Source organism: Emys orbicularis, chromosome 7, assembly GCF_028017835.1.
Source record: "Emys orbicularis isolate rEmyOrb1 chromosome 7, rEmyOrb1.hap1, whole genome shotgun sequence".
In the NCBI taxonomy this organism is placed as follows: Eukaryota; Metazoa; Chordata; order Testudines; family Emydidae; genus Emys; species Emys orbicularis.
In genome coordinates this window covers 75,893,186-75,920,551 of record NC_088689.1, presented here as the reverse complement: position 1 = coordinate 75,920,551, position 27,366 = coordinate 75,893,186, and the positions used below count along the sequence as shown (strand labels likewise).

Here is a 27,366-nt window from a genome sequence, read left to right as displayed (position 1 = left end):
ATGGAGCTTCCCAAAGCTCTCAGGTGCCTGACCCTGCTGCTGAGTTTGTTACCCTGCCTCAGATGTGTGGAGGTAGGAGATTTTTTATGTTATAGCTTCTTATAATGTCACATGACTTTTTAATATCCTGTGCAAGTGGACATTCCACTTAGCAAATATGCTTTCTGAAGCACCCCGGTATCTTCTGTCCCTGGACCAGAGGGTTTATACTGGAAGGAGGGCTATTTATCTTCTTTTGCCTCTGTAAATGCATAATCAGAAAACACAACCCACAGGAAGCTGAGCAGGGTGCATGGGGTGCAGCTGCTTTGGCTCATGTTTTCTCAAGCTCTGCAGTGACCAAAGCAGGAGGGTCTCTTTGTCTCTGCCCATTGCCGATAGATTGATCTCAGCTATTAGTGTTGTGGACTGATAATTTATAGCTACATGGACCTGGGGCCAAGGATGTAGGACAGGGTATTTGCACTCGTGCTAAAATGTGAGGGGGTTGACCCCGCTAAGGGGACCTGTCTTTGGTGAGAGGGCTTTGGGAGGAGCACATTGCTCCATGGGTCTGGACTGCAGTCCCTTCCTTCACGGTCAGTCTCCAAGTTGTGGTGGATCAATTGTCCACACGGTCCATTATTAATCCAGCCTATCACATGCAGACTGGCCTGGGCATGCACATCCTGTGGGTGCAGGGAGTTGGGAGACATGGATTCTGGTTCTGTCACATGTCTTGCTGTGGGAGCTTGGGCAAGCACAGGACTCCTGTGGCTCAGCTTGCCCGGCTCTGAAATGAGGAGAATCATTCCCATCTCTGTAAAGTGCTTTGAGATCTTCAGATGACTGTCGCTATAAAAGTGCAAAGTATTGTTGGTTTACTCTCCATTGTGTGGGCTCAGTGCTGTATGACACAGAGAGAGAGAGGGGCTCCCTGCTCAATGGAGTGTAAAAATCTAACTGCTGTTTACACACACACACACACACATGTACACCCCCCCCCACACACAAACGCCCCTCCTTGTCCCAGCTGATCTGGCATTTCCAAAAATGTCATTGATACATTTCTGATCTAGAATTTCAGGTCTGGCTTTTCTGGGGTGATCTTGGTGCTGTCCCATTGTCGACAGCACTTGCTGATCAGATTCAGTTCTGGCATAAGCAGGTCTGACCCCTGTTAAAACCAATGGGAATTGCCTCAGTTTACTCCAAAGATGGATGTGGCCCACAGTCTTTAGTACAGCCAAAGAATTAGCTTCAATCCCAAATTGTTCTCTCCCCCCTTTACAGAACGAGAGGTGAAGCTGAGAGAGACGAAACCATGGCAGCTCCAGTAAAAAGAGAGAGTGAGAACAGCTCCCGATGGCAGGTCCGCCCAGAGGATTCAGGGGACCTGGGGCAAAGCAATTTCGGGGGCCCCTTCCATAAAAAAAAGTTGCAATACTATAGAATACTATATTCTCGTGGGGGCCCCTGTGGGGCCCGGGGCCTGGGGCAAATTGCCCCACTTGCCCCCCCCCCCCCCGGGCGGCCCTGCCCGATGGCTAGGCTTCTAAAGATACACTTGCCCCCACTCTGTAAATTAGCGATCCTTGCTCATGTAAAAAGCTGCTGGTTATTTAGAAATAAACTGGAGTGTGAGGATCTAGCAGAAATACTTCAGTCTCTTTGCCTCACTCTGTTGCCACTGGTCTGGGAAGAGCTTACACCTGCCTGCAAACCCTGTGAAAGCACCAGGTCATGTCAGAGCGGAGATCTCCCTCCCCCAGCCAGCAGTGGTGTTGATACCACCAGAAAGCATCTGCTCACACCACGGTATGCAGCTGGAGCTAGGCAGCAGCCACAGAAACCCCAGAGCTTTGTTTCATATCCCTTGTGCTTGTTCCTAATATGTCAGGCCCTGTTTGGTGTAGTGTGAGGTATCATTGCACTTCTTAAAGGCCCTGTTGAGTTCCCTCTTATAGACACTCATCGTTTTGATGAGGGTGTCCTCTCTGAGTGTGAACACTGACTCCTGAGGGCACCACCTCATCAGGTAGATGCCCTCTCTTCAGACCTGTTCACTATCACTGCCATAGGAAGTTGCTCTTCCATGCTTGTGCAAGGAGAGAGGGAGGGACTGCTAATACATTTTTAGAGGGTATTACAATTTCTTTCAGTCTCCCCTTTTTCCCTCTACATCTTGCTCAGGCCCCTATTTGTCCCTTCCTCTCCTGCTTGCTCCAGCTCCCCATGCCTCCCAGAGTACTTGGATAAAAGCCTGAAGATGACTCGCAGCAGCCCTTTAGCGGCATGGTTGTTGTATGAAGGGTAAGCTTCTGCAGCCCACAAATTATTCATTTTGTTGTTCGTGGGCAGAGCTGTGATTGGGTTCTAAGAGGAGTAATAGGGGAATCAGGGAAGAGGTGGTTACTAGGGTGTGTTTCCTCAGAGCAGCCAGAGACTGAGCAGCTTTCATGACTTGCCCACGTTTATTTCACGGGATAATCATCTCTCTGCTTTTGCTCTGTGTTTCTTTCCCAGGCTCTCCTGGGATCGCAGCCCAGCCAAAACCATTTGCAGAGTGCAGGTAAGAACAAGAAGTTACTAATTCAGTCACCCAGTCAGATTCCTCACTGCCGCAGTGCCCTGAGACTGTGAACAGAATGTAAACTGTTGGCTTGCTCTCATCCTCTGTCTCGTCCCATCATGCCATTTTCTGTTCTGTTGCACTCTTGGGTTTCTGTTTCTCTCCCTCCCTCACATTTCCAGCCTCATTTTTTCTTCATCTCCAATACTGCTGCAGTTTTCCTTTCATCCCACATTTTCTTTCCCTTTCCTCTCTCTTTATCTCTTTCACACTGTCTCCTTCTTTAATCTATTTTAATAAATATTGAGGTCTCACCGACCCCTCATCATGGCTTTGTCGGTGAATCCAAGTCAGGCTACAGATCGTCTTCCAAGTGACTCTCTCTAGACATTTATATTGCTTTCTTCACAGTGTATCGGTACCTGCTGATATAGACTGCACCACAGCCCGTTCCAGCTGGGCTTGCAAACATCTCTGTTGTTTTCAAGGTCAATGGCACCAGGGCCGGCTCTAGGTTTTTTGCTGCCCCAAGCAAAGAAATTTTGGCTGCCCCCACGCCAGCCCCGGGCTCTCCCCCCCACCTGCACCCCCTGCTGCCCCAACCCTGGGCTCTCCCCCCCACCCCACCCCACCCGCATGCCCTGCTGCCCCAACCCTGGGCTCTCCCTCCCACCCGCACCCCCTGCCGCCCCAACCCTGGGCTCTCCCCTCCACCCCACACGCACCCTCTGCTGCCCCAACCCTGGGCTCTCCCCCCGCACCCGCACCCCCTGCCACCCCAACTATGGGCTCTCCACCCCACCCGCACCCCCTGCCGCCCCAACCCTGGGCTCTCCCCCTCACCCCACTCACACCCCCTGCTGCCCCAACTCTGGGCTCTCCCCCCCACCCAACCCTACCTGCACCGCCTGCCGCCCCAGCGCTGGGCTTCCCCCCACCAGCGCTGACTCCGCCAGCTCCCCCCTCACCTCCAGCTGGTCCAGCACTGGCAGGGTCGGGGTAAGCAGTGGGTCTCCCGGGCCGCGCCTCAGCCCAGGGTCCCTCCAGCCGGGGCTCCCGCCTCCAGGACCGGCCGGGACCGGGGAGGACAGAGCCGGGGGACCACCCCGGCAGGGGGCTGAGGAGCCGGGGCAGGGCAGCCCCAGAGGGAGCGGAGCCCCGGAGAGCGGGACGCGGACCCCGCATGGCAGCACCCCGCCCTCTATGGCCCCGCTCCTGCTGCTGCTCCTGGCCGCCCTGCCGCAGTCCCTGGGCGGCTCGGGCTGCTTCGCCCAGCCCCGGCTGCGACGCTGGGGGGCGGCCGCCCTGCAGCACCTGCAGGTGGCTCCATGTGCCCCGAGGGGCAGCCCCCAGCCCGAGTGTCCCGTGCTCGGAGCCCGCCCGGCCATAAGGTGCGGGTGCTGTTCCCCGACGCGAACCACAGCGGCCCCAGGGCGCCCCCGGTGCAGGACGCGCTGCTGCTGCCAGGGCCGGCTCTAGGCTTTTGCCGCCCAAGCGCCAAAAAAAAAAAAAAAAGAGGCTGGCTGGAATGCCGCCCCTGAAAATGTGCCACCCCAAGCACCTACTTGTTTGCTGATGCCTGGAGCTGGCCCTGTATGGCACAGTATAATTCTTTTGTACACATCAGCTCTTTGTCATACAGGACATATTTATCCTTGCTGTTGCAGAAGGGTTTTCTAAGAGTGTTGGCTTCTGTTTGTTTATTAAATGAATAGAGCTATTATACTGAAATTCATTCCAGGGTCTTCTCACACATGCTGCGCTTGGAGAGACCTATCTGGTATAGAAAGCCAATTCTGTTTTTCCCTCTCTTATTCCAGATGAATGAAGGAGGATTTCAATCTGTCACAAAAACTACATACTTAATTTACTGATATTTTTTTCACAGGCAGGAATTTTGGATAAACACTGGTCTGGATTAGAATGGGTTCTCTGTACTCCCTGGAAGCCCACTGCTTTCAAACAGACAAGCTGCTGTACTCACGTAAATAAAGAACATGCATATGGTGCATGCTGGAATAAGAGTCTCCACATGGGGGACTATAAATTCACTGCCTCCTTTGCAGAATCTGATTTCACAGGGTCCTGGGTATGGCTCAGCTGAAAGATGAAGTGTGGCTTTCAAGTAGGCTTATGTCCAAATGTAGGGCTGTCTTATTCAGGAGTCAGAGTGGGTGGGATGAGAAGTAGTATTAGTGGAGCTTGGGTTCTGCCTACCATCCCAGAGTAGCTGGGAGTCCTCATTAGGGTCCAGAGTTAAGAACATAAGAACGGCCGTACTGGGTCAGACCAAAGGTCCATCTAGCCCCGTATCCTGTCTTACAACAGTGGCCAATGCCAGGTGCCCCAGAGGGAGTGAACCTAACAGGTGATCTCTCTCCTGCCATCCATCTCCACCCTCTGACAAACACAGGCTAGGGACACCATTCCTTACCCATCCTGGCTAATAGCCATTAATGGACTTAACCTCCATGAATTTATCCAGTTCTCTTTTAAACGCTGTTATAGTCCTAGCCTTCGCAACCTCCTCAGGCAAGGAGTTCCACAAGTTGACTGTGCGCTGTGTGAAGAAGAACTTCCTTTTATTTGTTTTAAACCTGCTGCCCATTAATTTCATTTGGTGGCCCCTAGTTCTTGTATTATGGGAATAATACAAGAACTAGTATTATAATACTTTTCCTTATCTACTTTCTCCACATCACTCATGATTTTATATACCTCTATCATATCCCCCCTTAGTCTCCTCTTTTCCAAGCTGAAAAGTCCTAGCCTCTTTAATCTCTCCTCATATGAGACCCTTTCCAAACCCCTAATCATTTTAATTGTCCTTCTCTGAACCTTTTCTAATGTCAGTATATCTTTTTTGAGATGAGGAGACCACATCTGTACGCAGTACTCAAGATGTGGGCGTACCATGGATTTATAAAAGGGCAATAATATATTCTCCGTCTTAGTCTCTATCTCTATCACTCATTTCAGATGATGGGGGAGTTCACAGCTCTCAGTACTATTATTTTTCAGGAAACATTTGATCAGATCACATTTACAAGGCTTTCTTCACAACCCCAGGGCAGAGAATCTTGATTTGTAAAAGAAAATGAAGGTTCAATGTTGCAGAAATGGAAGGAGCCAGCAGAAGAGGGCTGTTATGTGACACATACTGGCTTTATCCAAGCCCTTCTTGGCAGCAAGCCATCCTGAAAGCTTCCTTTCTGTCTCCAGGGTCCGGCTTGTGTGGCGTTGGGCCCCTCGGGTATTACAATGGCTTGTTGGCTGTCACTGAGTCTGGGTCAGAATGTTTGAATTGGGCAGAGTTCCCTGATTATGTCCAGCAGTACCCAGACCGGGGCTTAGGGAACCACAACTACTGCAGAAATCCAGACAGGGGAGCCACGCCTTGGTGCTTCTACCGGCTTGCTTCTGGAGCAATTGGCTGGGCCAGTTGTGACTGTAACCAGGGTAAGTACCCCTCAGCATCGCTGTTGGGGTCTTGGCTGCGTGCTCTCAGACCTTACCCATGGGCGGGCGGGGGGTGAGGGGAGAGGGGCGGTGGAGGTGCCAAGATGCATACAGCATGGTGTTGGACCCAGAGCGATGAGCACAGCACAATAGTTGGTCAGAATTTTCAGAAAAGTTTGGCTTCAGTTTAGGCCACTAACCAAGGACTTGTCTCAATGAGAAAATTATACAGGTCTAAGGTGAGGTGTGAATTTATAACCCCAGTGTGGACACTCTTATGCCAGTATAAAAGCATCTTTCTCCGCTTAGCTTAAACTGCTTCCAAAGCGACATAAGCTACAGTCAAAAGAAGCCACTCTTAGGCTTGGTTCACACTAGGAAGTTAGGTAGCTATAAATATGTTGCTTAGGGGTGTGAAAAATCCACCTCCCTGAACAACGCAGTTGAACCGACCTAAACCCCGGGGTAGACAGCGCTAGGTTGATGGGAGAATTCCCTCGTTAACCTAGCTATGGTCTCTCGGGGAGGTGGATTACCAACGCCGACGGGAGAACCTCTCCTGTTGGGGTAAGTAGCATCTTCACTGAAACTCTACAGTGGTGGTGCTGCAGCATTTTAAGTATAGACACGCCCTTGTTCTGGAGTCTGAGGCTATGTCTACACTATGGACCTTACAGCAGCACAGCTGTACCACTGTAAGGTCTCCCCTCTCTTTGTCAGCAGAAGAAAGCATAGGCACTGGAACTAGAGATGCTGCTGCACCGCCTGGCTTGAAGTGGTTTCCATCATATCCAGGGTTTACAGTTTGGTTTAATGATTCTCAGCACCCCCACTATACAAATTGTTCCAGCAGCCCTGGGAGAGAACTCTCCTGCCAACATAATTAAACCACCCCCAACAAGCAGCATTAGCTACGTCGGCAGGAGAGCCTCTCCTGCCGACACAGCGCTATCCACACCTGCACTTTTGACGATGAAACTTATGTCGGTCAGGGGGACGTTTTTTCACACCCCTGACTGACAAAAGTGCCAGTGTAGACAAAGCCTGAGTGTCCACATGGGAGCTATACCAGTATAACTATAGCAGTTTAACTCTGGGTATGTCTACACTTAAAGTGCTACAGAGGCGCAGCTTCAATGTAGACACTCATTACAGTGATGGGAGGGGTTCTCCCATCGCTGTAGTTAATCCACCTCCCTGAGAGGTGGTAGCTAGGTTGATGGAAGATTTCCTAGGAGTTAAGTTAGCATAGCTATGTCTGTGTGGATTGTTCACCCCCCTTAGAGACATAACTATGCCAATGAAAGGTCCTAGTGGAGATCAGCTCTACAGCAGTGTAATTATACTGGTGTAACTATAGCAGTGTATGGAATAAATATCTAGAAGCTGGCCTTTTGTGAAAATCTGGCTATTAGTGTCACAAGGGAAGCCCATTATTTCAGTGCCTAAATGAGAGCTGAGCCCTTTAGAAAATCTGGCCCCAGTTGTGGGTGCCGAGCCCTTGAACATTTGGCCTCACAGCCTTATTTGCATTGTGTTAAGAAACAGTATTTCAACCCCTTTTTAAAAATACCATTTTAACAAAACGAGGCTCCACCTTCTCCCGCCAGCACAAACACTTTCAAATATGGCTTCCTCCAAATGAGAGATGCCTCGTGTGGGTGGGGCCTATGCCTGCCCCTCCCTCCTGTGTCACTTTCTTTTTCCTCAAAGCCATTTCTATTTGAGGCCAGCAAGGTATAGCTGTGTGTTTCTGTCCCAGTGCTCAAAGCATGTGGGTGGGGTGGGGTGAGGTGGGGGTGGAGGGCAGGCCCTTCCCAGTAACTCTCAGTGGGGTGAGGAGCTCTCCAGGTGTTGATGGAGATCTGTTCTATTGTAGCAATTTAAAGGGAGTGAATTCCTGCCTCCCCCTTTTCCTGGTGCAATCGCAGAGGAACAGCCCATTGTTACTGGCCCTCTAGTCATACCGCTTCCTGTGGGGCCATTGACCTTGGGGACAGTCTAGTGCACATTCAAAATTCCTGATTGGTTACACAATCAAGTGTCTCAGTGTAGGAGTTTCAGAGATTGATAATACCTAAAACCCTTTACATTCGTATACCTCACAGCTGATTACAAAGATGGATAAGTGGAGTTATCCCTATTTCACAGATGGGGAAACTGAGGCATGGCGCTGAAGGCAGATCCCAGGTCTCTGGGCTCCTCAGTCTCCTGCTCTATCCATTGTACAGCCCTGGCTCTCAAAAGAAGGTGGCAAAGGCCAGCCTCCCAAACAGCTGTCACTGAAGTGGGGAAGGTGCCGGTGTGGTGCTTCTCATACAGCACGGCCTGAGTAATAGCCCTGGCAAATGGGGGTGAGAGAGGCTGGCTGCAGCTCAGCCGCAGCATGGGAAATCAGGGTGTCCAGCCCGTTTCCAGAGCCACCTCGCACAGGGCCTGAGCAGCATGCATGGCTGCTGAGAGTGCAGCAGGAGGCACTTTGGCATCAGAGTCTTTCTTTCGGAAGGTGCTGTGCGGCTGTCTGAAGGCGGCAGGGTGGAGCTGTACTTCAGCGGACTCTGGGGCACCATCTGTGCTGACCGTTGGACAGACTGGGATGCCAGTGTGGTCTGCAGGCAGCTGGGAGTCAGGTAGGAACTTCAGAGGCAGATTCCAGGGATCACCCGCAAAGAACAGTCTCTGTCTCCTTGGTGTCTGAATTTGCTCTGTCCCCTGGTCTCCCAGTTAGCAGTGCTGAATGTACACTGCTGTTTTCCTTCTGTGGCCATGGCCCATCCCCTATCCAGACTCCCAATCACCACTGGCAAGAAGAGAGTCTAGACTATCAAAGCTCAGTGACTTTCTCTGAGAGATTCCGTCCCAAGCCCCATCCCTTTCCCCTCCCACCGGAACAGGAGAAGGAAGGAGCTTTGCTAATTCACACTGGCACCCCCCACCTGCCTTACAACATGAAATAACGGTGAAAATCCCATTGGCTCTGCTCCCGCAGCAGGCGAGAGACTGGCTCCTCTTCCTGCCAGGGAGGCCTGGCCCCTCTCTCTGGAACCTGCAGCCTTCCTGAAAAAGGAGCAACTTGGCACAAAGGCTGCCTGTGTGGCAGGACAGTTTTGGCCTTGGCCTAGAAGGTTTCTACTGAATTTTGTATCCCCTGGGAGTGGTGCTGGCTAGTGACCTGGCAAAGCAGCGTTCATCACCTTGGGGGACCCAGTGAAAAGCTCAAAGGGCCCCCAGAAGGGGAGTGCCGACATAGTGCCACCAGTTCTGTGGGAAGAGCCAGGAGCTCATGCTTAGCACTGGGGTCTCAACAGTCAGTCTGCTGAGCTGCCCCTGATTTGGAAAGGGGGAGGGGGTTCTCTCCTTATGAAGGGGGCTCAATGCCTGCCGAGCATTCAGGGTGGTGTTTCAGCACTGCCCCAGATTCTCCAGGGGGAGGAGAAACATGCTCCTGTCTCCTCCTGAACTTGCCCCATCTCAGGGATTGCTGCCCTCCCTTCAAGCAGCTGGCCCCACCCCCTGGTGATGTACCTGAGTTGGGGGCAGGGCTTCTACCTGAAGGAAGGAAGGAAAAGAAGAGGGTCATTCAAGAGCCACTAACATCCACATGAACATGAAAATAAAAGGAAGGCCCATGACTTACCCCCAGCCTTGCGTTTATGATAACTGAGGCCAGTGCAAATGAGCACAGCTGCACTTTAAGACAGCCTACAGCTGACAAACTCCACAAAGACCAAAACCAGTCAGGGTCCTGTAACACGGTCCTACAGAGCTGCCAGTGTCCCCTGGAGAAGCCGCTTGCCAAGCCTTCCTTAAGAGCAGTGATTTGAATCCTCTTCCAGCCCGGGCCCCACATTACAAATAGAAGAAGTTTCAGGACTCATCTGTCCAAAGTGGGAGGATGGGTCATCATATGCCTCCTTGCGAACCCATGCTGCAGAGAATCAGCCCTGCTCCTCTCCCCGCTCTTTGTTTCTGTGCCTCGTTCTTTATCGCTAGCATGACGAGCAGATCCTTTTAGACCCACCTGCTCTCACTACTTTCTGCCTTTGAGACATGATCCTCTCTGCATGACATCCTTATGTCTTCTGCAGCAGCTGCTGGGAATGGGGAAGGCCTCTGTGCCCATTGGTGGCTTGCCACTTGGTTTCAGATGGCAGCCCTGGGTGCATGCCTGCCTCTTTGCGCTTGGTGCGTATACAGTACATCGTGGCTGGGGTCCGATTTAAGTTCAGGTTACAGGCACCACATGAAAATGTGGGAGTGACAGTGAGGGGGGATGGTGACTCAGACAGTGCCAGAGATGCTAGTATTGTCCTTGTGCTCTCCTCTCTTTGCTCAGTGAGATAGGCACAGCTGGGAAGAACAGCCATGCTGCCTTGGGGCCAGTTCCACTCCATCTGCAGTCGGCAAACTGCCATGGGGATGAGAAGGCCCTGCTGCAGTGTGGCTACCAGGAAGCTGCGTCCAGATCCTGTAACCAGGGAATCGCAGCAGCAGAGTGCGTTCCTCCTGCAGGTAAATCCCCAGGGAAGGGAGCTGGGAGAGAACATGTGGAGGGGACCCCCGTCTCTCAGGGCCAAGTGACCCAATTCACAGCGTTGCCACCAGGATATAAAATCCCAGCTGGTAAAGTTGCGGCGATGGACAAGATGATGCAGGCTTGGCTTGGGCTACTTACTGCTGTAAAAATGGGCTCCGGTTTCCAGCTGAGGAACAACCAGCCCCTCCCAGCCCTGAGCACCCAGAGGGGAGGCATGTGGGGGCAGAAGAGAGCTGCTCCACTTCTCCCACAATCTGTTCATAAAACAGTGGAAAATGTCAGCAGTGAGCAGCCCCTCGCCCTCGGTAGGGGTTCCCTGAGCCAGGCCTCTGCCCCAGGGAGCATAGCCCCTGCTCATCGACGTCCCTTGAACATTTGTGCCTTGGCTCGCCTTTGGTGAGCCATCTCTTGGCAAACAGCCCCCCCCACCACCACTAGGGGAGGGCTAACAGCACAATCACTAGTGTTCAGAGGTGGCTGGGAAAGGCCAGGGCAGGTGCTGGTGCATCCTGAAGCCCTGTAATGGGTCTGCATCCCCAGCCATCAGATGCACTCTCTCTCTTCTGCTTGCTCCCTTTTCTGAAGAGCAGGTGCCGGGGCCCCGCTGCGGCTGGCTGGGGGAAAGGAGAGCTTTGAGGGGCGAGTGGAGGTCTACCACGACGGCAGGTGGGGCACCATCTGTGATGACCAATGGGACGACCGGGATGCTGAGGTGGTTTGCAGGCAACTGGGGTTCAGGTAAGTCCCCTTCTGGCTGGTGATGGGGTTCGGGGAGACTTTGGGACGTAAGAATTGCAAGGGTAGATCAGACCCATGGTCCATCCAGCTCAGGGTCCCATCTCCCACAGTGGCCAGCAGCAGCTGTGTCAGAGGGAGGATGTTCTTGTCATCCATGTAAATGTCTAGTCCTTTGATGAATCCTTCCAATCACTTAGCCTCAGTAATACCTTGCAGCAATGTGCTCCACCTGCCACGTGTGAATGGTGCATATTGCCTTTGATCAGTTTTAATCGGATTGCCTTTCAGTTTCACTGACTGTCCCTTTGTTCTTGTGCCACACGAGAGGTAGAGGCAGCTCCTATTCACCTTCCTCTAGACTTTTCAGTGCTTTTATGAGAGCTGCTAGGTGCTCAGCACCCCTGAAACTCAGGTCACTTAGAGAGGTGCCTAAATAGGGACTTCAGAGCCTAACTGTAGATTTGATTTTTGAAAATCTTGGCCCTGGGTGTTTGAGTTTTGCCCATCCCTGCTGTTGAAATGTCATTGTCTCCTTGATCTGCCATGTTTCTGGGTCATCCACGTTGCCAGCAAATTGCCAGGATATGATGTAATCATGTCACCAATGTTCAGACATGAATAAATGGATTTTACTTATTTACTGTCATGTACCAATTGCAAAACCTGCCTTTGAGATACTGAGGTTTCACATTGGGCTAGTGAATGGGCAGGTCACGGTGACTGAAATGCAGATGAGCTATGGAATTAGCTGGAGAATCCCGGACTGCCAGCCCCCTTGCTGTAACTAGGGCCCCAACAAAGGTAGCATCCCTATGCACAAGACTTTGTGTCCCACTGTAGGTGAGGGTGGGGGCGGGGGGAGGTGTATCTTCCCTCCCTCTGTGTATGTCTGTGTCCTCTGTAGTGGGACTCCAAAGGCCTTGTCATGGGCTCACTACGGGCAGGGCTCTGGCCCAATCCTGCTGGATGAAGTGGAGTGCTCAGGGAACGAGCTGTCACTGGACCAGTGCAAGAAGAATAACTGGGGACAGCAAAACTGTGATCACATTGAGGATGCGGGAGTGTCCTGTGACCCCTTCACAGGTACAGATCCACCCCACCTCCCCCTGTGCATCCTGTCCCACCCCTGTATTCCACAATCCTCTCAACATATAGTCTGTCCTCCCTCCAGCGCAGGCACCTCTTTCCCGCTGGGCAGAGAGTGGGGCAGAGGCAGGAGCAACTCAGAGCCAGACAATGTAGCCTTTCCACTGTCTTGCATGGGTGCAGCAGAGGCCAAGGGGAGTCCTAGCCTGTGCCTTGTGGGCGAGCGCGTCTGCGAGGCCTTTCTGCAAAGCAATAGGGTGTTCCTCTGCTGAGTCTAACATGCACTTGCTATCTCTTCGCGCTCTCAGACTGCACACAGCCGTCAGCAGAGGAGGGGCTGGGGATTGGTTCCTTTCTCCTTTACTAATTGCTTGCCTTTTCCTCTCCCGTCCCCTGCAGAGGGCACGGTCAGGCTGGCAGGAGGCCGCACCCCCAGCGAAGGGAGAGTGGAGGTTTATTACAGGGGAGACTGGGGCACGGTGTGTGATGACGGCTGGACGGCTCTCAGTGCCCAGGTGGTCTGCAGGCAGCTGGGCTTCAGGTACTGGAATGATGGTATTTCTAGAGGAGCTGGTTTTACAGGTGGCTAAGTTCCCTATTGGAAAGGTTTAGGTGCCATGTCCCCTCACTGGGAAAGCTAGGCCTTAGCGTCTCCTGCCCATGCTTTGTTAGAGAGCTGATCTCCGTGCTACCAGCCTTCCCAGGGAATGGTGAATCCTTTCTCTGGTACCTTCCAGGTTAGAGAGCGGGGCAAGTGCCAGTGCCCCTTCCTAGGGAATGCTAAGCTTGAGCATCTCTGCCCCTGGCCCACTTAGAGAGCAGTGTACATGCCTGGTTCCACCTTCATGGATTCCTCCCATTAAAGAAAGAAAGATCTGTGCTTCTAAAGGATACTCCTTACATATCCAGCCATATGACCTTGGGCTGTGGGCTCATCAGCTCTCAGTTCAGATGGGTTCAGCTGGCTCAGTGCTTGAATGGGACACCTGCGAGGAAAATTGCAGTGGTGTTTGTGATTGTGGAGATGGTGCTTCCCTTTAAGCCAGTACTGAACTGATGCCCCAAAGGGGTGTGGGGAAGTGCTGTCTTTTGGATGAGATTTAGAACTAAAATAGTCTAGTCATTAAAGATCCCTTGCACATTTTGGTATGAATTGGGGTGTTACCTGGTGTCCCTGTCAAATTCCAAGTTAGACAGTTGGCAAAATGGCAAACTAAATTTCTCCCTGCAGTTTCAACTGGATACAGTGTTTTTCACTTCCTGTCCTAAACTGCTCTGTAGTTTTAAACAGATGCCATGTTCTACTCCAGAGTTGGCTGCATTTCAGTGGTGGGTGAGACAATTCCTGTATGTGTATCTTGTCCATAAAATAGTATAGAAATATAGGCTATTTTATACTTAAAGCTGATTTTTTTTTGAGCAAAGGAACAACTCCTCTCCCTACCCATTCCCTCCTGCTGGGCCCCTGGTGTCATACCTGTGAAGCAGCCCCTAGTGAGAATTGCAAAGCACATGCAAGTGTGATTGTATGACCGATGGACACCAAGCAGTGGATTGGTTTTATCAGGTCCCCCCGGGAAGCTGAGCCTATGGAGATGTCCCGGCTCCTCCCACACTGTCTCCCATGTCACGTCAGTCAATGGAATGGGTTAGGAAGGTTTGTCTCCTTTACCATCGAGTTTTTCTCCATGTTGGCCTCCTTGGCTGTGCGGGTTCTTGAGGAAACAGGGCTCCAGCTAGATCTGGGAGTTGGGGCAGCATGCAGCGTTCTGGGGAGTGGTGAGAGATGATGTTTGACGTGCTTTTCCATTTCCTTCCCCTAGTGGCCCTGCCAGCCTGGCATCTGAGGGGGAGTACACACCCGGCCAAGGCTTTATCCTTCTGGACGACATGGCTTGTACAGGCACAGAGTTCTCTTTCCTGGACTGTCCCCACAGCAACTGGGGGCAGCATGATTGCTCGCATGCCGAAGATGTGGGGGTCCGATGCTCCCCTGAAACCAACAAGATCATCGAAGACACTGCTGGTACCTTACTCTTCCTCTTTCAATAGAGGGTGCGGGGAATGGCTTACTGTTCCATCCCTTCTGGAGATTAAGGCAGGGGAGGGAGCTCTCCTAGCCTGTGGACTGCTCCATGGATGGGGTTGCTTATGGGGAAGGGATTCCAGTGGCCTTCCTGCTATGATTATGCACCTGCTGTGAAGATTCCTAGTTATCCCATAGCCGGACCACCGAGTTGATGGTTCCACATGTTAAACGTGATGCACAGTGTGACCATTTCCTGCTGATGCTAAAAGATTACATTTTCTAAGGCATGTTCCGCATGGCCACTGGCCTGTTCTTCTCATGCCCCCACCAAGCCCATGATCCCACCCTCACACTTCTCCTTCCCACTGTGCTGGCCTATCTATCTCCCCCTTCCCTATGTGCAGTTTTCTTTTGCAAATCTGTGTGACTTCCACTGGCAGTGACTCCACCTTGTAAATAGAAATGAAACCCTGGGAGCCGCAATTGCGGAAGGAGGAGCTGCTGCCCACTGCTCAGTAGTGGGACGCTTAGACCTTGTTTACAGAGGAACATTGTACCCTTTTGACTAAACCAGTTTAGAAACTGTTAAATCAGTGCAAGGACTTTGCAAAGACAAATGGACTTAGGCTAAATGGATATCAGGGGCTGTTAAGTTGAAATCAGTGTCCATGCAAGGGGGTGACACCCATTTAATGAAATTGGTATGTAAATGGATTTAGTTAAATTGGTTCAATTTCCTCATGTACACAAGGCCTTATTCCCCATGGCCTTCCGTACAGCAGGCATATCCTTACTCTCCAGCTGGATTTTGTCATTTGGCTTTACAGCAGGACTTTCTGACCTTTCCCAGGGGGAGGAAGTCTCTCTCCCCACTTGAAATAAGCTCATCATTCTATTCCCAAGGTGCATGTGCGCTTGCCCACTGTTGGCCCCATATTTATTAACTTTCCCCCCTCTCTTCCTTTTCATGTTCCCCTCTTTATTCAGCTTGTGGTAAATTAATTTCTTACACCCAGTGCCCTACTTCTTCAGCAGGGATGTGGTGATTGGTGGAGAGTGTGGACGCTGCTTTATAGATAGAACTATTGGTGTTTCCTGGCTTCTGATGTCAATTCTGTGGGATTCAGCTTTCTGTCCAGATCCCCAAGTCTCACTCGATGCATTTCCCTTTGTTATGATCACTGGGCTTATTCTCATGCAGGGCCCCCTGTGCGGCTGGCAGATGGAGAGAGCACCAAGGAGGGGCGGGTAGAGGTGTTCCTGAATGGGCAGTGGGGCAGTGTCTGCGACGATGGCTGGACAGACAAGGATGCAGTTGTGGTTTGCAGGCAGCTGGGTTACAGGTAAGAGGATCGGTCAGTGTAACTTGTAAGCAGGGGTCATTTCCTTCTGCCTTGTCCTCCAGGAGGGAGATTTGGGCTGTTTTGTATGTTTGAGCATTGCTGTGTGTACAGGATAGCTGTACTCTCACACACACCCTGCAGCTGTGGGGTGCTGGGCATACTGCAGGATTGGAATAGTGTACGTCTATGCAGAGAAACCGATATTATTGCCACAAGAGTCTTTTGCTTCACATTCAGGATATGTCTACAGTACAGCTGGGACCGTTCTTCCCAGCCTGACTAGACAGACACAGGTTAGCTCCGCTCAAGCTAGCGTGCTAAAAATAGCAGCATAGCCAGGGTTTGCATGGGCAGCAGCTTGGGCTAGTCACCTGGGTACAGAGTTGCCTGGACCCCTGGGGTCCATACTTGGGCTTGTAGCCTGAGCCGCTGCTCCTGCTACCCCTAGCTACACTGCTATTTTTAGTGCGAGTCTGTGTACCCGAGCGTGAACCACACCTCCCTGCTGCAGTGTAGATGTACCCTCTGTGTAGATGGGTCATCCCTTCTCTCGTTGCAGTGGCGCAGCAAAAGCCAGGACGATGGCGTATTTTGGGGAGGGGCACGGCCCCATCCATCTAGACAACGTGGAGTGCAGTGGCACAGAGCGCACACTGGGGGAATGCGTCAAACCCGACAATGGGATTCACAACTGCTGGCACAGTGAAGATGCTGGTGTGATCTGCGACTATATGGAAGAGAAGGCCCAGGACACCAGAAACGCAGGTGCTCCTGCCCCTTGCCCTGAAGAGTCTCCTGCTGGGAGAGGCAGGGCCGTCCAGAGGGGGGGCAAGTGGGGCAATCTGCCCCAGGCCCTGGATCCCGCAGGGGCCCCCATGAGAGTTTTTGGCGGGTCTTCGGCGGCACTGAGTGAAGGACCCGCTGCCAAAGACCCGGAGCTCCTTCCACTCCGGGTCTTCGGCGGCAATTCGGCGGCGGGTCCTTCACTTGCTCTGGGACCCGCCGCCGAAGTGCCCCAAAGACCCGGAGTGGAAGGACCCCCATGACTGAAGACCCCAGGCCCCCGGAATCCTCTGGGCAGCCCTGGGGAGAGGCTGGCACTGAGCAGATGTGAGCTTCCCAGCCGCTAGTGCAGCTATTCCCCTTGTCTCAGTGTCTTCTGTTAGAAATGTGGCCTGGAGTCACTGTGTGCTGCCCACAGCCAGCACTGCTGCTCCACCCCTTATAGTGCCTCTGAGCCTGCAGGAAATCCAGGCCACCAGTGTTTCTGCCCCATTGTGCAGTGCAGAGTGGCAGTAACTGTGCTCTCCCTTTGGTCTCTAGCAGGCTGAGGAAGTGGATTCTGCAGAAAGGGCTGAATGGCTCCTGCCCCAGACTTGGAGCTAGAATCACAGCGAATAACCATCTCCAGTCAAAGGCAGGGCCGGATTAACCTTTTGTGGGCCCGGCGCCAAACATATTTGTGGGCCCCCATGGGGGTAATGGAACATGGTGTGGAGAGGTCAGGTCCCTGGAGGTAGGGGCCGGCCAGGGGCAATGGGGCATGGTGGGGGCGGCCCCACTCTGCTCAGCCCGGTGTGAGGGCACTGTTTACAAACCGGCAGTCGCCAGACGCACACAGGCCCACCTGGCCCTATGCTGCCAGTGGGCCCTTTCCCCTTGGGGGGGGCGGGCTCATGCCGTGCCACACAGCCCCCCCCCCCCCCGCGCCCCGCGCCCAACAGCCCCCAACTCCCTACGCCCAGCGTCCCCATCCAGAGACCCCCCCACAGACTGCTATGCCCAGTGCCCCTGACCCACAACTGCCCAGCACCCCCCCACAGCCCCATCACAATTGCCCAGCACCCCACACAGAACCCCCACTCCCTAGTGCCCCAACACACACACAGATCTCCCCCACCCCCATTGTCCTTCCCCACAGCCCCACCACCACAACTACACAGCACCCCACACAGACCCCCCACTGCCCAGCACCCCAAAACACACAAACCTCCCCCACTGCCCAGCGCCCTCCAACCCCTCACAGAGCCCAGCACCCCCTACAGACCCACTCCCCCCACCCTGCACCCCAGGTTTCCCCCCGGGGCTAGCGGACCCAGAGCAGCTCGCGTTCCCAAAGCCCTTTCTCAATCCAACTCCAACCCCCAGCCTGAGTGGTGCTGGGGCAGGCGGGGAGCAGCGTCCAGCCTTGCAGGGGGGATGAAAGTTCTGGCCAGGGGCCCCCCGCACACCCAGCTCCGGGAGGAGATGCTGCTCTCCAGTGCGCACAGCTCCTGGCACCTGCCACCCCACGCTGGCTCCTACCTTGTTGATCTCCCAGGGGCAGAGAGAAGCCCCCATGGGGGGTTGGCAAGGGGGAGGGGATCCAGTGGCCAGATGGGGGCTTATTCCGCTTCCCCCCCAGGGAGGGACAGCAGAGTCAGAGTGCAGCACAAGTGGAGTGGGCTGGGGCCCCTTCTGAGCATGAGCCTGGCACCATTGTAAACCCGGTACTGGTCAAATACCATTCTCACCAGCCCCACAGAAACAAGTGTGCTGCACATATGGCTTTCACAGCAAAGTTCTTAATCAGACCAGTCTACTTCCTGGAGGATGAGGGCCCCCCAGGGAACAGGGGGTGGTGGCTTGATGCTTGTCAGTTAAGCAAAGGGGGGGCTGCCTATAGGGTGACCAGATGTCCCTATTTTATAGGGACAGTTCCAATATTTGGGGCTTTTTCTTATATAGGTGCCTATTACCCCCCACCCTCTGTCCCGATTTTTCACACTTGCTGTCTGGTCACCCTACCTGCCTAACCATTCTGGTTTTGCTGTGCAGGCTCAGCATCTGGCATGTGTGGGATGCACTTGCTTCACCGTCGCAAGAAAAGGATAATTGGTGGAAACAAGTCCCTCAGGTACTGTCCTTTGATGGCTGGGGAGAGCAGAGCTGGCACCAGCTTGCCTGCAAGGAGGCAGGGATGTGGCAGGCCATGCCAAGAGGCAATGGTGCTTTTGAGAACCCTATTTTCTTCCCACAGGATGCAGGTTTCCTTGGGACAGCCAAATACCATAGTGGGCCAGAATGGGGATCCTGCTGTTTTGTTCTGTGCTGCTGGCACAGCAGCCCTGGAGACTGAACTCTATGTACTCACAGGATAGGGGCTGCAGCTGTGCAAGCTTTCCCCCTGCTACCTGGGTACGAGTGGTTCAGTCTCCATGGCCGATTTAGCCTGAGGCCCCTCTGCAGAGGCTATCATGAGGGGCAATTAATGCCAGTTGTGATAATGCTCTCAGTGACAGGAATGCTTTCTGCCTGGGAACAGAGCCACTGGGCTAACTCATTATACACAGGTTTCAGAGTAGCAGCCGTGTTAGTCTGTATCAGCAAAAAGAACAGGAGTACTTGTGGCACCTTAGAGGCTAACAAATTTATTTGAGCATAAGCTTTCATGGGCTACAGCCCACTTCATCAGATGCTTGTCATAGCATCTGGTGAAGTGGGTTGTAGCCCACAAAAGCTTATGCTCAAATAAATTTGTTAGTCTCTAAGGTGCCACAAGTACTCCTGTTCTTTTCATTATACACAGGCCACCCAAAAAACACCCAGGATGACTCTGGGTCTCTGATGATCTGGCCCAGATTTTAACTGATGCCTCTCACAGCCAACTTCTCCTAATAGAAAGCAGCCTGGAGCAAGTTGTGTTATTGATATATGTTTAAACTGCCATCAGCGCCCAATTAGTTAGTACAAATTACCAGGGGAATAATCTCCGTGATCCCGTATTGCAGTATCTATCTGTAAAAGTGGGAGGATAGTGTTGTGCCCAGGGCAGGGCCGCCCAGAGGATTCAGGGGGCCTGGGGCAAAGCGGGAGAGCTGCGGCGCTTGTACTCACCCGGCGGCGGTCCGGGTCTTCGGCGGCATGGGGCCCTTCAGTCGCTCCGCGTCTTCGGCAGCACTGAAGGACCCGCCGCCGAAATGCTGCCGAAGACCCGGACCGCCGCCGGGCCAGGGCTCGTGGGGCCCCTGCGGGGCCCGGGGCAAATTGCCCCACTTGCCCCCTCCTCCCCCCGGGCAGCCCTGGCCCAGGGTCCCAGTGGGGGCCAGCTATGGTCACTCAATTAGGGTGAACTGCAAAGAATGGGGCAGACAATCCCCATAAAGCTGGTGGATATTCTGTGACGATGCGGCTCTGGCGGGACCCAACTGAGAGTGCCAACTCAGGACAAAGTGCTTAAACAGGGCAGTTACAGCCCAAGGCTGGGGTTTTTCCACCTCTAAGGCAAACCAAACCAGCCAGACTAAGAGGACTTCGGTCTCACCCCACTGGCTAACCACAAGTCTCACAAGCAATTTCCTTAGACACTCCAGTTTCCCAGTATCACCACCAGTGCCACTCGTTATGGGAACAAATGGTTATGAAAACCAATACCCCAATAAAAGAAAAAAAGTTCTCCTGATCCCAAAGGACCAAGCCCCAGACCCAGGTCAATATACAAATCAGATCTTACCCACAAATCACGCTGTTGCCAATCCTTTAGAATCTAAAATCTAAAGGTTTATTGATAAAAGAAAAAGATAGAGATGAGAGTTAGAATTGGTTAAATGGAATCAATTACATACAGTAATGGCAAAGTTCTTGGTTCAGGCTTGCAGCAGTGATAGAATAAACTGCAGGTTCAAATTAAGTCTCTGGAATACATCCCCCGCTGGGATGGGTCATTCAGTCCTTTGTTCAAAGTTTCAGCTTGTAGCAAAGTCCTTCCAGAGGTAAGAAGCAGGATTGAAGACAAATTGGAGATGAGGCATCAGCCTTATATAGTCTTTTCCAGGTGTAAGAACACCTCTTTGTTCTTACTGTGGAAAATTACAGCAAAATGGAGCCTGGAGTCACATGGGCCAGTCCCTGCATACTTTGCTGAGTCTGAAGGCATATTTGCCTTCTCTCAATGGGTCCATTGTATAGCTGATGGTCCTTAATGGGCCATCAAGCAGGCTAGGCAGAGCTAATCCCAGCTTGTCTGGGATGTCACCCAGAAGCATAGCATAAATTTGCCATACAGACAGTATAGAGCCAATATTCATAACTTCAACCACAAAATTGATACACACATATAGACAGCATAATCATAACCAGTAAACCATAACCTTGTCTTAGACACCCCATTTGACCCCCTTTATACAAGATTTGGGTGCCACTACAGGACCTTGGTTGCAACAATGATCTATATGGTCCCAGTTTATGTCAATAACGTCACATATTCCAATACTTAGATTTACCAAGCCAGCATAAAACAGCTTCTTTATTACCTTACTGGTTACTCAGAAGTCCAAACAACACAGTTCCCTTAAAGTGATCCAGCCTCAGGCCTCCATCCAGGTACCCACGTCAAATATGATGAAAATTTCTGTAAATCTTATTTCATCATGTAAAAGAAAAGGTTCCAACAATCCCAAAGGATTGGACACATTACTTCCCAGGTTAATGAATGTTTCAGATCTTACCCATATACACGCTACAGCCATTTCTTAATAACTAAACTAAAATTTATTAAAAAACAACAGAGAGAGAGTATGGTTAAAAGATCAATATACATACAGACATGAGTTCAATTCATTGAGGTTCAGATTCATAGGGGATTTGATAGCTGCTTTCAGCTACTTGAAAGGGGGATCCAAAGAGGATGGATCTAGACTATTCTCAGTGGTACCAGATGACAGAACAAGGAGTAATGGTCTCAAGTTGCAGTGGGGGAGGTTTAGGTTGGATATTAGGAAAAACTTTTTCACTAGGAGGGTGGTGAAGCACTGGAATGGGTTACCTAGGGAGGTGGTGGAATCTCCTTCCTTAGAGGTTTTTAAGGTCAGGCTTGACAAAGCCCTGGCTGGGATGATTTAGTTGGGAATTGGTCCTGCTTTGAGCAGGGGATTAGACTAGATGACCTCCTGAGGTCCCTTCCAACCCTGATATTCTATGATTCTATGATAGCATAGATGGTGAGCTTTGTAGTTGCAAAGAGTTCTTTCAGAAATAGTTCATAGGTTATAGTCCAATGTCCAAATATCATATTCAGGGTGTACCAGCTTAACTGGGACCTCAGTCTTGTGACACAAACTTCCCCTGATGAAGCCTAAGCAGATCTGAGATGACAGAATCAGGACCCAAGGATCTTTTATCCAATTTCATGTCCTTTTTGACAAGTTGGAGTTCAGAAGGTAATGAGCATGACTTTGAAGGAAGTCCATCACCGGTACTTAGCTATAGAATTAACATAAGGCAAGTTGCTTGTTCCTCCACCATTCACAGATTAGTTGCTATAAATCTCAAAGAGAGATGAATGCACAGATATCCCTTGTTTACAATTCATTTAAATGCTAGGATGTTCTTTTGATCTCTGAATTATCAGAATACAGCATAGATAGGGACTGTTGATTACATCATTGATCCTACTCATACATATGTAAATACACAAACATTATCCCTCCACATGTCTTTTGAGGGTTATTTATTTTGCAGGATGTTTAACCCTTTCTGGCCATGTGTCACTGTTGTCAAGGGTGGATCATTGTTAGTTATGTGGGATTATATAAGAAATTAGCCTAGGCACCATCCATCACAAGGACGGGGCAATAATAATATATTACTGTATTCTAATGTTCAGTTGAATTAAGAAATGATTGCTACAAATCGGCAGGAATGCTATTACCCAGGGATACACCTTCATATGTGAGGAACAGAGATAAACTATTTGTATATAAGAATATGCCCACTGATCTTTAACTCTACATAACCTATTGAACTGAAGAGTACCTAGACTTGCTTCTTTCCAGCAACCACACTTAAACCCACATCCAGCCATGGACATATAATTGCCTATTATTCATGGTGGGGATCTTACACCTTTCTCAAGCAAATCAAGTGCCTGCCTCTCTTGGAGACAGGATACCAGACTAGTTGAACCATTGGTCAGATCTGGTATGGCAATTTTTTTGTTCCATCTACAAGCAACCTGGAAAATACCAGCAATTGTCCTTCCTTGCCAGCTTTGGGCTGCAATTGTTCTATTACCCATTTCCCTAAGGGCTCCTGGAGACTTTTTCTGAAGTCCAAGATTCTTCATGCTCAGTCCCACCACCACATCATGTGTGTTAAAGCAACAGTGATGCCCAGACTCTAGCTGCGAATTGAAAGGCATTGCAATACTGGTTTCTATTTTCTGCATTTTGCCACTTGTGTGTATTCCAAAGTGCTTGTGGGACAGTCCATCATGGACTCCAGTCCTCGTTACCTGCCCCCACCAAGTCACTTGGAATGCTGGTTTCTGCTTTCAAAGCTGAGGACAGGGATCCCAGGCCTGTTTCCTGTCTTCCCCAAAGCAGTGACTAGCAATGCTGAGGAAGCTGGAGGTGATACGGCTGGAATCGCTCCTTAATTTTTATTGTGCTCCCAGTGGTGAGTACAGCTTCACTAACTACCTCCCTCCAGTGGTGATTCCTGATGTTACCTTGACTGAAGAGCAGCGCTAAGGGAGGATGAGAAGTGGCTGAGGCAAGATGGGGCAGTGTGGGTGGGGCGGGAGAGGACAGCACCATGCCATTGTGTGCGTACTGCCCATTATTCCTCTGTTTCTCTTTCAGAGGTGGTTGGCCATGGCAGGCCTCACTGCGGCTAAAGGGGTTTCACAGAGACACTCGTCTGCTGTGTGGCGCCACGCTGATCCACAGCTGCTGGGTCGTGACTGCAGCGCACTGCTTCAAAAGGTAACGGGGGGAGGGGGAGTTCTGGTTGGGGGGGGTGAGCAAGGGACAGGGAAGATAATCCCGTCTGACTCAGTCACCGCCCTGCCCCCACGTATAGCATCAGTTCCTTCCAAAGAGGATGTGATCTCTGAGGAGCGGGGTTCCTGTAAACAGTTGCAGGAGCCATGAGCTCTGTGCACTCCCAGCACTGCTGCTGCTAGAGAGGCCAGCCGAGAGCTAAGCCATGACCCAGGGGTTACTGAGCTATTTGTGTGGGGCACGTGAGCCTGTAACTTCCAAGTGCTATAACGTGGAATAAACCTGCTCTTTGGTACCCTGCCTATAGTTTGAGGAACAGTAAACTGGGGTGGTCAGGAGCCTGGAGTGGCTTTGGTCCAGTCACATGTTCCTGCTGCCTCAGTCTAGAGCAAAGGTCCCCAAAGTGTGGGGCGCGCACCCCTAGGGGGGCATGGAGAAACGTCCGGGGGGGTGTGCAGAGGGCCCAGGACAGCCCCCACAGGGGCAGGGAGGGAGCACCACCCAGCCCCTCCCCGCCCCCAGCTCTATTCCGGTCCCGCCCCTAGCCACGTCCGCCAGCCCCACGCCTGGCCCCATCCCCAGCCTCGGCACAGCTCTGCTCCTGGCCCCATAGAATCATAGAATATCAGGGTTGGAAGGGACCTCAGGATTTCATCTAGTCCAACCCCCTGCTCAAAGCAGGACCATCCCCAATCCCATGCCAGCCCCAAGCCTCAGCTGCTGGCCACAGCTCTGTTCCTGGCTCAGGGCCAAGGCTGGGGGCAAGGCCAGGAGCAGAGCTGCACCTGGCCATGGGCCTGGCTGCTGGCCCCCACTGCAGCCCAGCTGCGGCTCCGCTCCCACTCCCAGCCTCGTCCCCAAGCCACGGCCCTGCTCCCAGACCCACCCCTAGCTGTGACCCCAACCTTGGCCCCCTTATCCCGGCCACTGCCCACCCCCTTTCTCCCACCCCCCTGGAGTCACAGTCCCGCTCCCGGCCCGGTGTGTGTGTGGGGGGGGGGGGGAGAAGGGCATGGAGATGGGTAAGGGGGGTCACGACCCTCAAAAGTTTGGGGACCACTGATCTAGAGGATCCGGAAGATAATTCATAGCCTGGTTCATGTCAGACAGAGAGTTGGGGTGCTTGGTGGCGGCATGAACAGATGTTCCCTTCACTGCTAATGGGAACCACCAGTCCCCTGCTTAGCACTGACTTGCTGGGGACTGGGAGGAGCTGGCTCTGAGGCAGCTTGTGAAGTGACCAGACAGCAATGCTCTCGCCTGATGCGCTTGTGGGCACTGTAGTGGTACTGTGGCCTTTCTGCCAGGGGCATGGTCCTGGATCCAGCAGTGCAGTGCTCATGCCCCAGGTGGTCACCACGTGAGCTCTTAGGCGGCTCTTTGTCACCTGGCCAGGTTTGGCACTGATGTGCGCCGCTACCTGCTGCGGGTAGGCGATTACCACACAGGCGTGAGGGAGGCGTTTGAGAGGGAGATTCCCGTTGAGAGGATCATCCTTCACAGGAACTACCGGTCCAGCAGCAATGACAATGATATCGCCCTGGTCAGGATGCGGGGTAGGGGTAGCCACTGCCTCTCCTTCAATCGCCACGTCCTGCCCATCTGCCTCCCTGACAGGAAGGAGAAGGCTGCCATTAACAGGCAGGCCTGCATTATCTCCGGCTGGGGAGACACAGGTGAGTCAGAGGCAGGGCCGGCTCTAGGCACCAGCAAAGCAAGCAGGTGCTTGGGGCGGCAAATTTGCAGGGGCGCAAGAATCCAGCATGGGAGCTGAGAACCAACAGGGAGCCCTGGGAGCTGTAGTTCCTTGGTTAGCTCCCTGCCTATAGAGCCAGCCCTGGAGCAGGGAAAGAACTACATTTCCCAGCATTCCCTCGGCCGCAATTAACAGGAAAGGGAGGGGGAAGGAGTGTGGAACTGAAACCTCATGCTGCAGCTTGCTGTAAATGGTAGGGACAGAGCCAGCTCTAGTTTTTTTGCTGCCCCCCACCCTAGCCCTGGGCTCCCCCCGCACCCCTGTGTTGCCCCAGCCCTGGACTCCCCCCCGCCCACACCCCCTGCTGCCCCAGCTCTGGCCCCCACCTGCGCCTCCTGCCGCCCCAGCCCTGGGCTCTCCCCCAAAGAAAGAATTGGGTGGACTAAATGGACATTGCACCTCTCTATCTGAAGCCTAGCAAGGCAGGTACGTGGATCCCACTAGAATTTAAAATGAAAAGTAAGGGAGGGGAGGCTCTACTAGACTGGGCAGTTTTAGATACAGTACCAGGCACGTAGGAGGATTTACACTTCTGAACCATGGAAGCAGAAATTGACTTTTCTTTTCCAGATTTAGCTATTCAGAAAGGGAATCCAGCACCTGCCTTCCAGATTTGAACACCCTCAAAATTCAGGAGTGCTCAAGCTCAATTTGGGCAGCTGTTACTTCATTTCTCCCAAATCAAATATACTGATCCACTGTAACTTGCTGTAGAAAAAGTAGAATAAATTGAGCAAGAAATGCTTCCCAGTGGTTATTAGGACTGGAATTGCTATTTTCAACAGCCATTGCTTTTATTATTATTATTATTATTTTATTTTTAAGTTTTAGTTTTATTTGTTTAAAAGGAAGACAGTGATATTGCATTGGCAAATTCCCCATAGAAACAAAGAATGGAACAAAAGAATAATAAAGGCACCTCAACTTTTCCTCATTTATGTAGGACAGTCTTATAATATGCATCCAGATAGCCTTCAATCACACAAGCTGAAAATTATTCCACTTTACTGCAGTTCTGTAACCATATGGGAGCCAATCCTGTCTGTGTTCTGTGCACATCCAAAATTCCTGCTGAATGACCCGCCCTGGGAGCGAGTTACCAGTGACCCAGGGCTGGGGCGGCAGGAGGGTGCAGTGGGGGGGCAGCCAAAATTTTTTTTGCTTGGGGCAGCAAAAAACCTAGAGCCGGCCCTGGTCAGAGGTGGATGGTGCTCATGGGAACAGCCTCAAGGGAGCGGGGGCTCAAATGCTGGGATATTCCCAGGTGAAAGGACTTGTGAGGAAGAAGCCCGGACAATAGAATGGTTGAAGGGATGGGCAGATACCATGGTGCAGTATAAGAACCTGAACAGAATGGATGCGCTGAGATGGAGGCAGCATGCTCACCTAGAACACCTGTATTCAGTAGTCTGCACTGGCTACTAATTTATTTCTCGATACAATTCAAGGCAGTGTCCCTGATTCTCTTACTCTCTTTCTGTGCCCAGTGCCATTTTGTGTTCTCTTCTGGGGTCTCCTTTGGAGCTGTGAGCAGCAGAGACCGACATAAGTTTCAGTGACAGAAGCGCTGGTGAGGACAGCACTATGTCGGCAAGAGATACTACATCGGCGGGAGAACTACAGCTGCTCGTTAGGGGTGGTTTAATTACGCTGGCCAGAGAGCTTTCTCCCGCCGGCATGGAGCGGCTACACGAGAGACCTTACAGTGGTGCAGCTGCAGCAGTACAGCTGTGCTGTTGTAAGGCCTGTAGTGTAGACATAGCCTGAGTGGTGAGTTGTGCTGTTCTGTTCTGTTTCAGGGAAGTCCTATTCAAGAACATTGCTCCAGGGCATGGTGCCCCTTCTCCCAAGAGAAGATTGTGAGGCTCGTTACGGGGGCAAGTTTACTAACCACATGATCTGTGCTGGAAACCTCTCTGAAGATAAGCGGGTGGATAGCTGCCAGGGTGACAGCGGTGGGCCACTCATGTGTCAGAGGTCAACTGGACACTGGGTCATTCTGGGGATCATTTCCTGGGGTTATGGGTGTGGCCGGAAGGACTCCCCTGGAGTTTACACTAAGGTCAGCAAGTTTGTGCCCTGGATCAAGAAAGTGACCAAGCTATAA

The 27,366-nt window shown here is 52.0% G+C and overlaps 1 protein-coding gene across 1 annotated transcript; it reads left to right on the top strand.

Moving 5' to 3' along the window:
• Positions 1 to 27,366, top strand: LOC135881412 (neurotrypsin-like). The gene is made up of 15 exons (XM_065408065.1): positions 1 to 72; positions 2,506 to 2,551; positions 5,774 to 6,010; positions 8,517 to 8,640; positions 10,347 to 10,522; positions 11,138 to 11,285; positions 12,190 to 12,368; positions 12,771 to 12,912; positions 14,195 to 14,397; positions 15,602 to 15,743; positions 16,303 to 16,508; positions 18,561 to 18,639; positions 23,363 to 23,485; positions 24,899 to 25,179; positions 27,059 to 27,366. The coding sequence occupies exons 1-15, from the start codon at positions 1 to 3 to the stop codon at positions 27,364 to 27,366; spliced, it is 2,466 nt and encodes an 821-aa protein (XP_065264137.1).

Coding starts and splice junctions, on each gene's coding strand:
- LOC135881412 (XM_065408065.1), top strand. CDS start 1: ATGGAGCTTCCCAAAGCTCTCAGGTGCCTGACCCTGCTGCTGAGTTTG. Junction 6,011..8,516: donor CAGTTGTGACTGTAACCAGG/GTAAGTACCCCT, acceptor TTCTTTCGGAAG/GTGCTGTGCGGCTGTCTGAA. Junction 23,486..24,898: donor GCAGCGCACTGCTTCAAAAG/GTAACGGGGGGA, acceptor TCACCTGGCCAG/GTTTGGCACTGATGTGCGCC.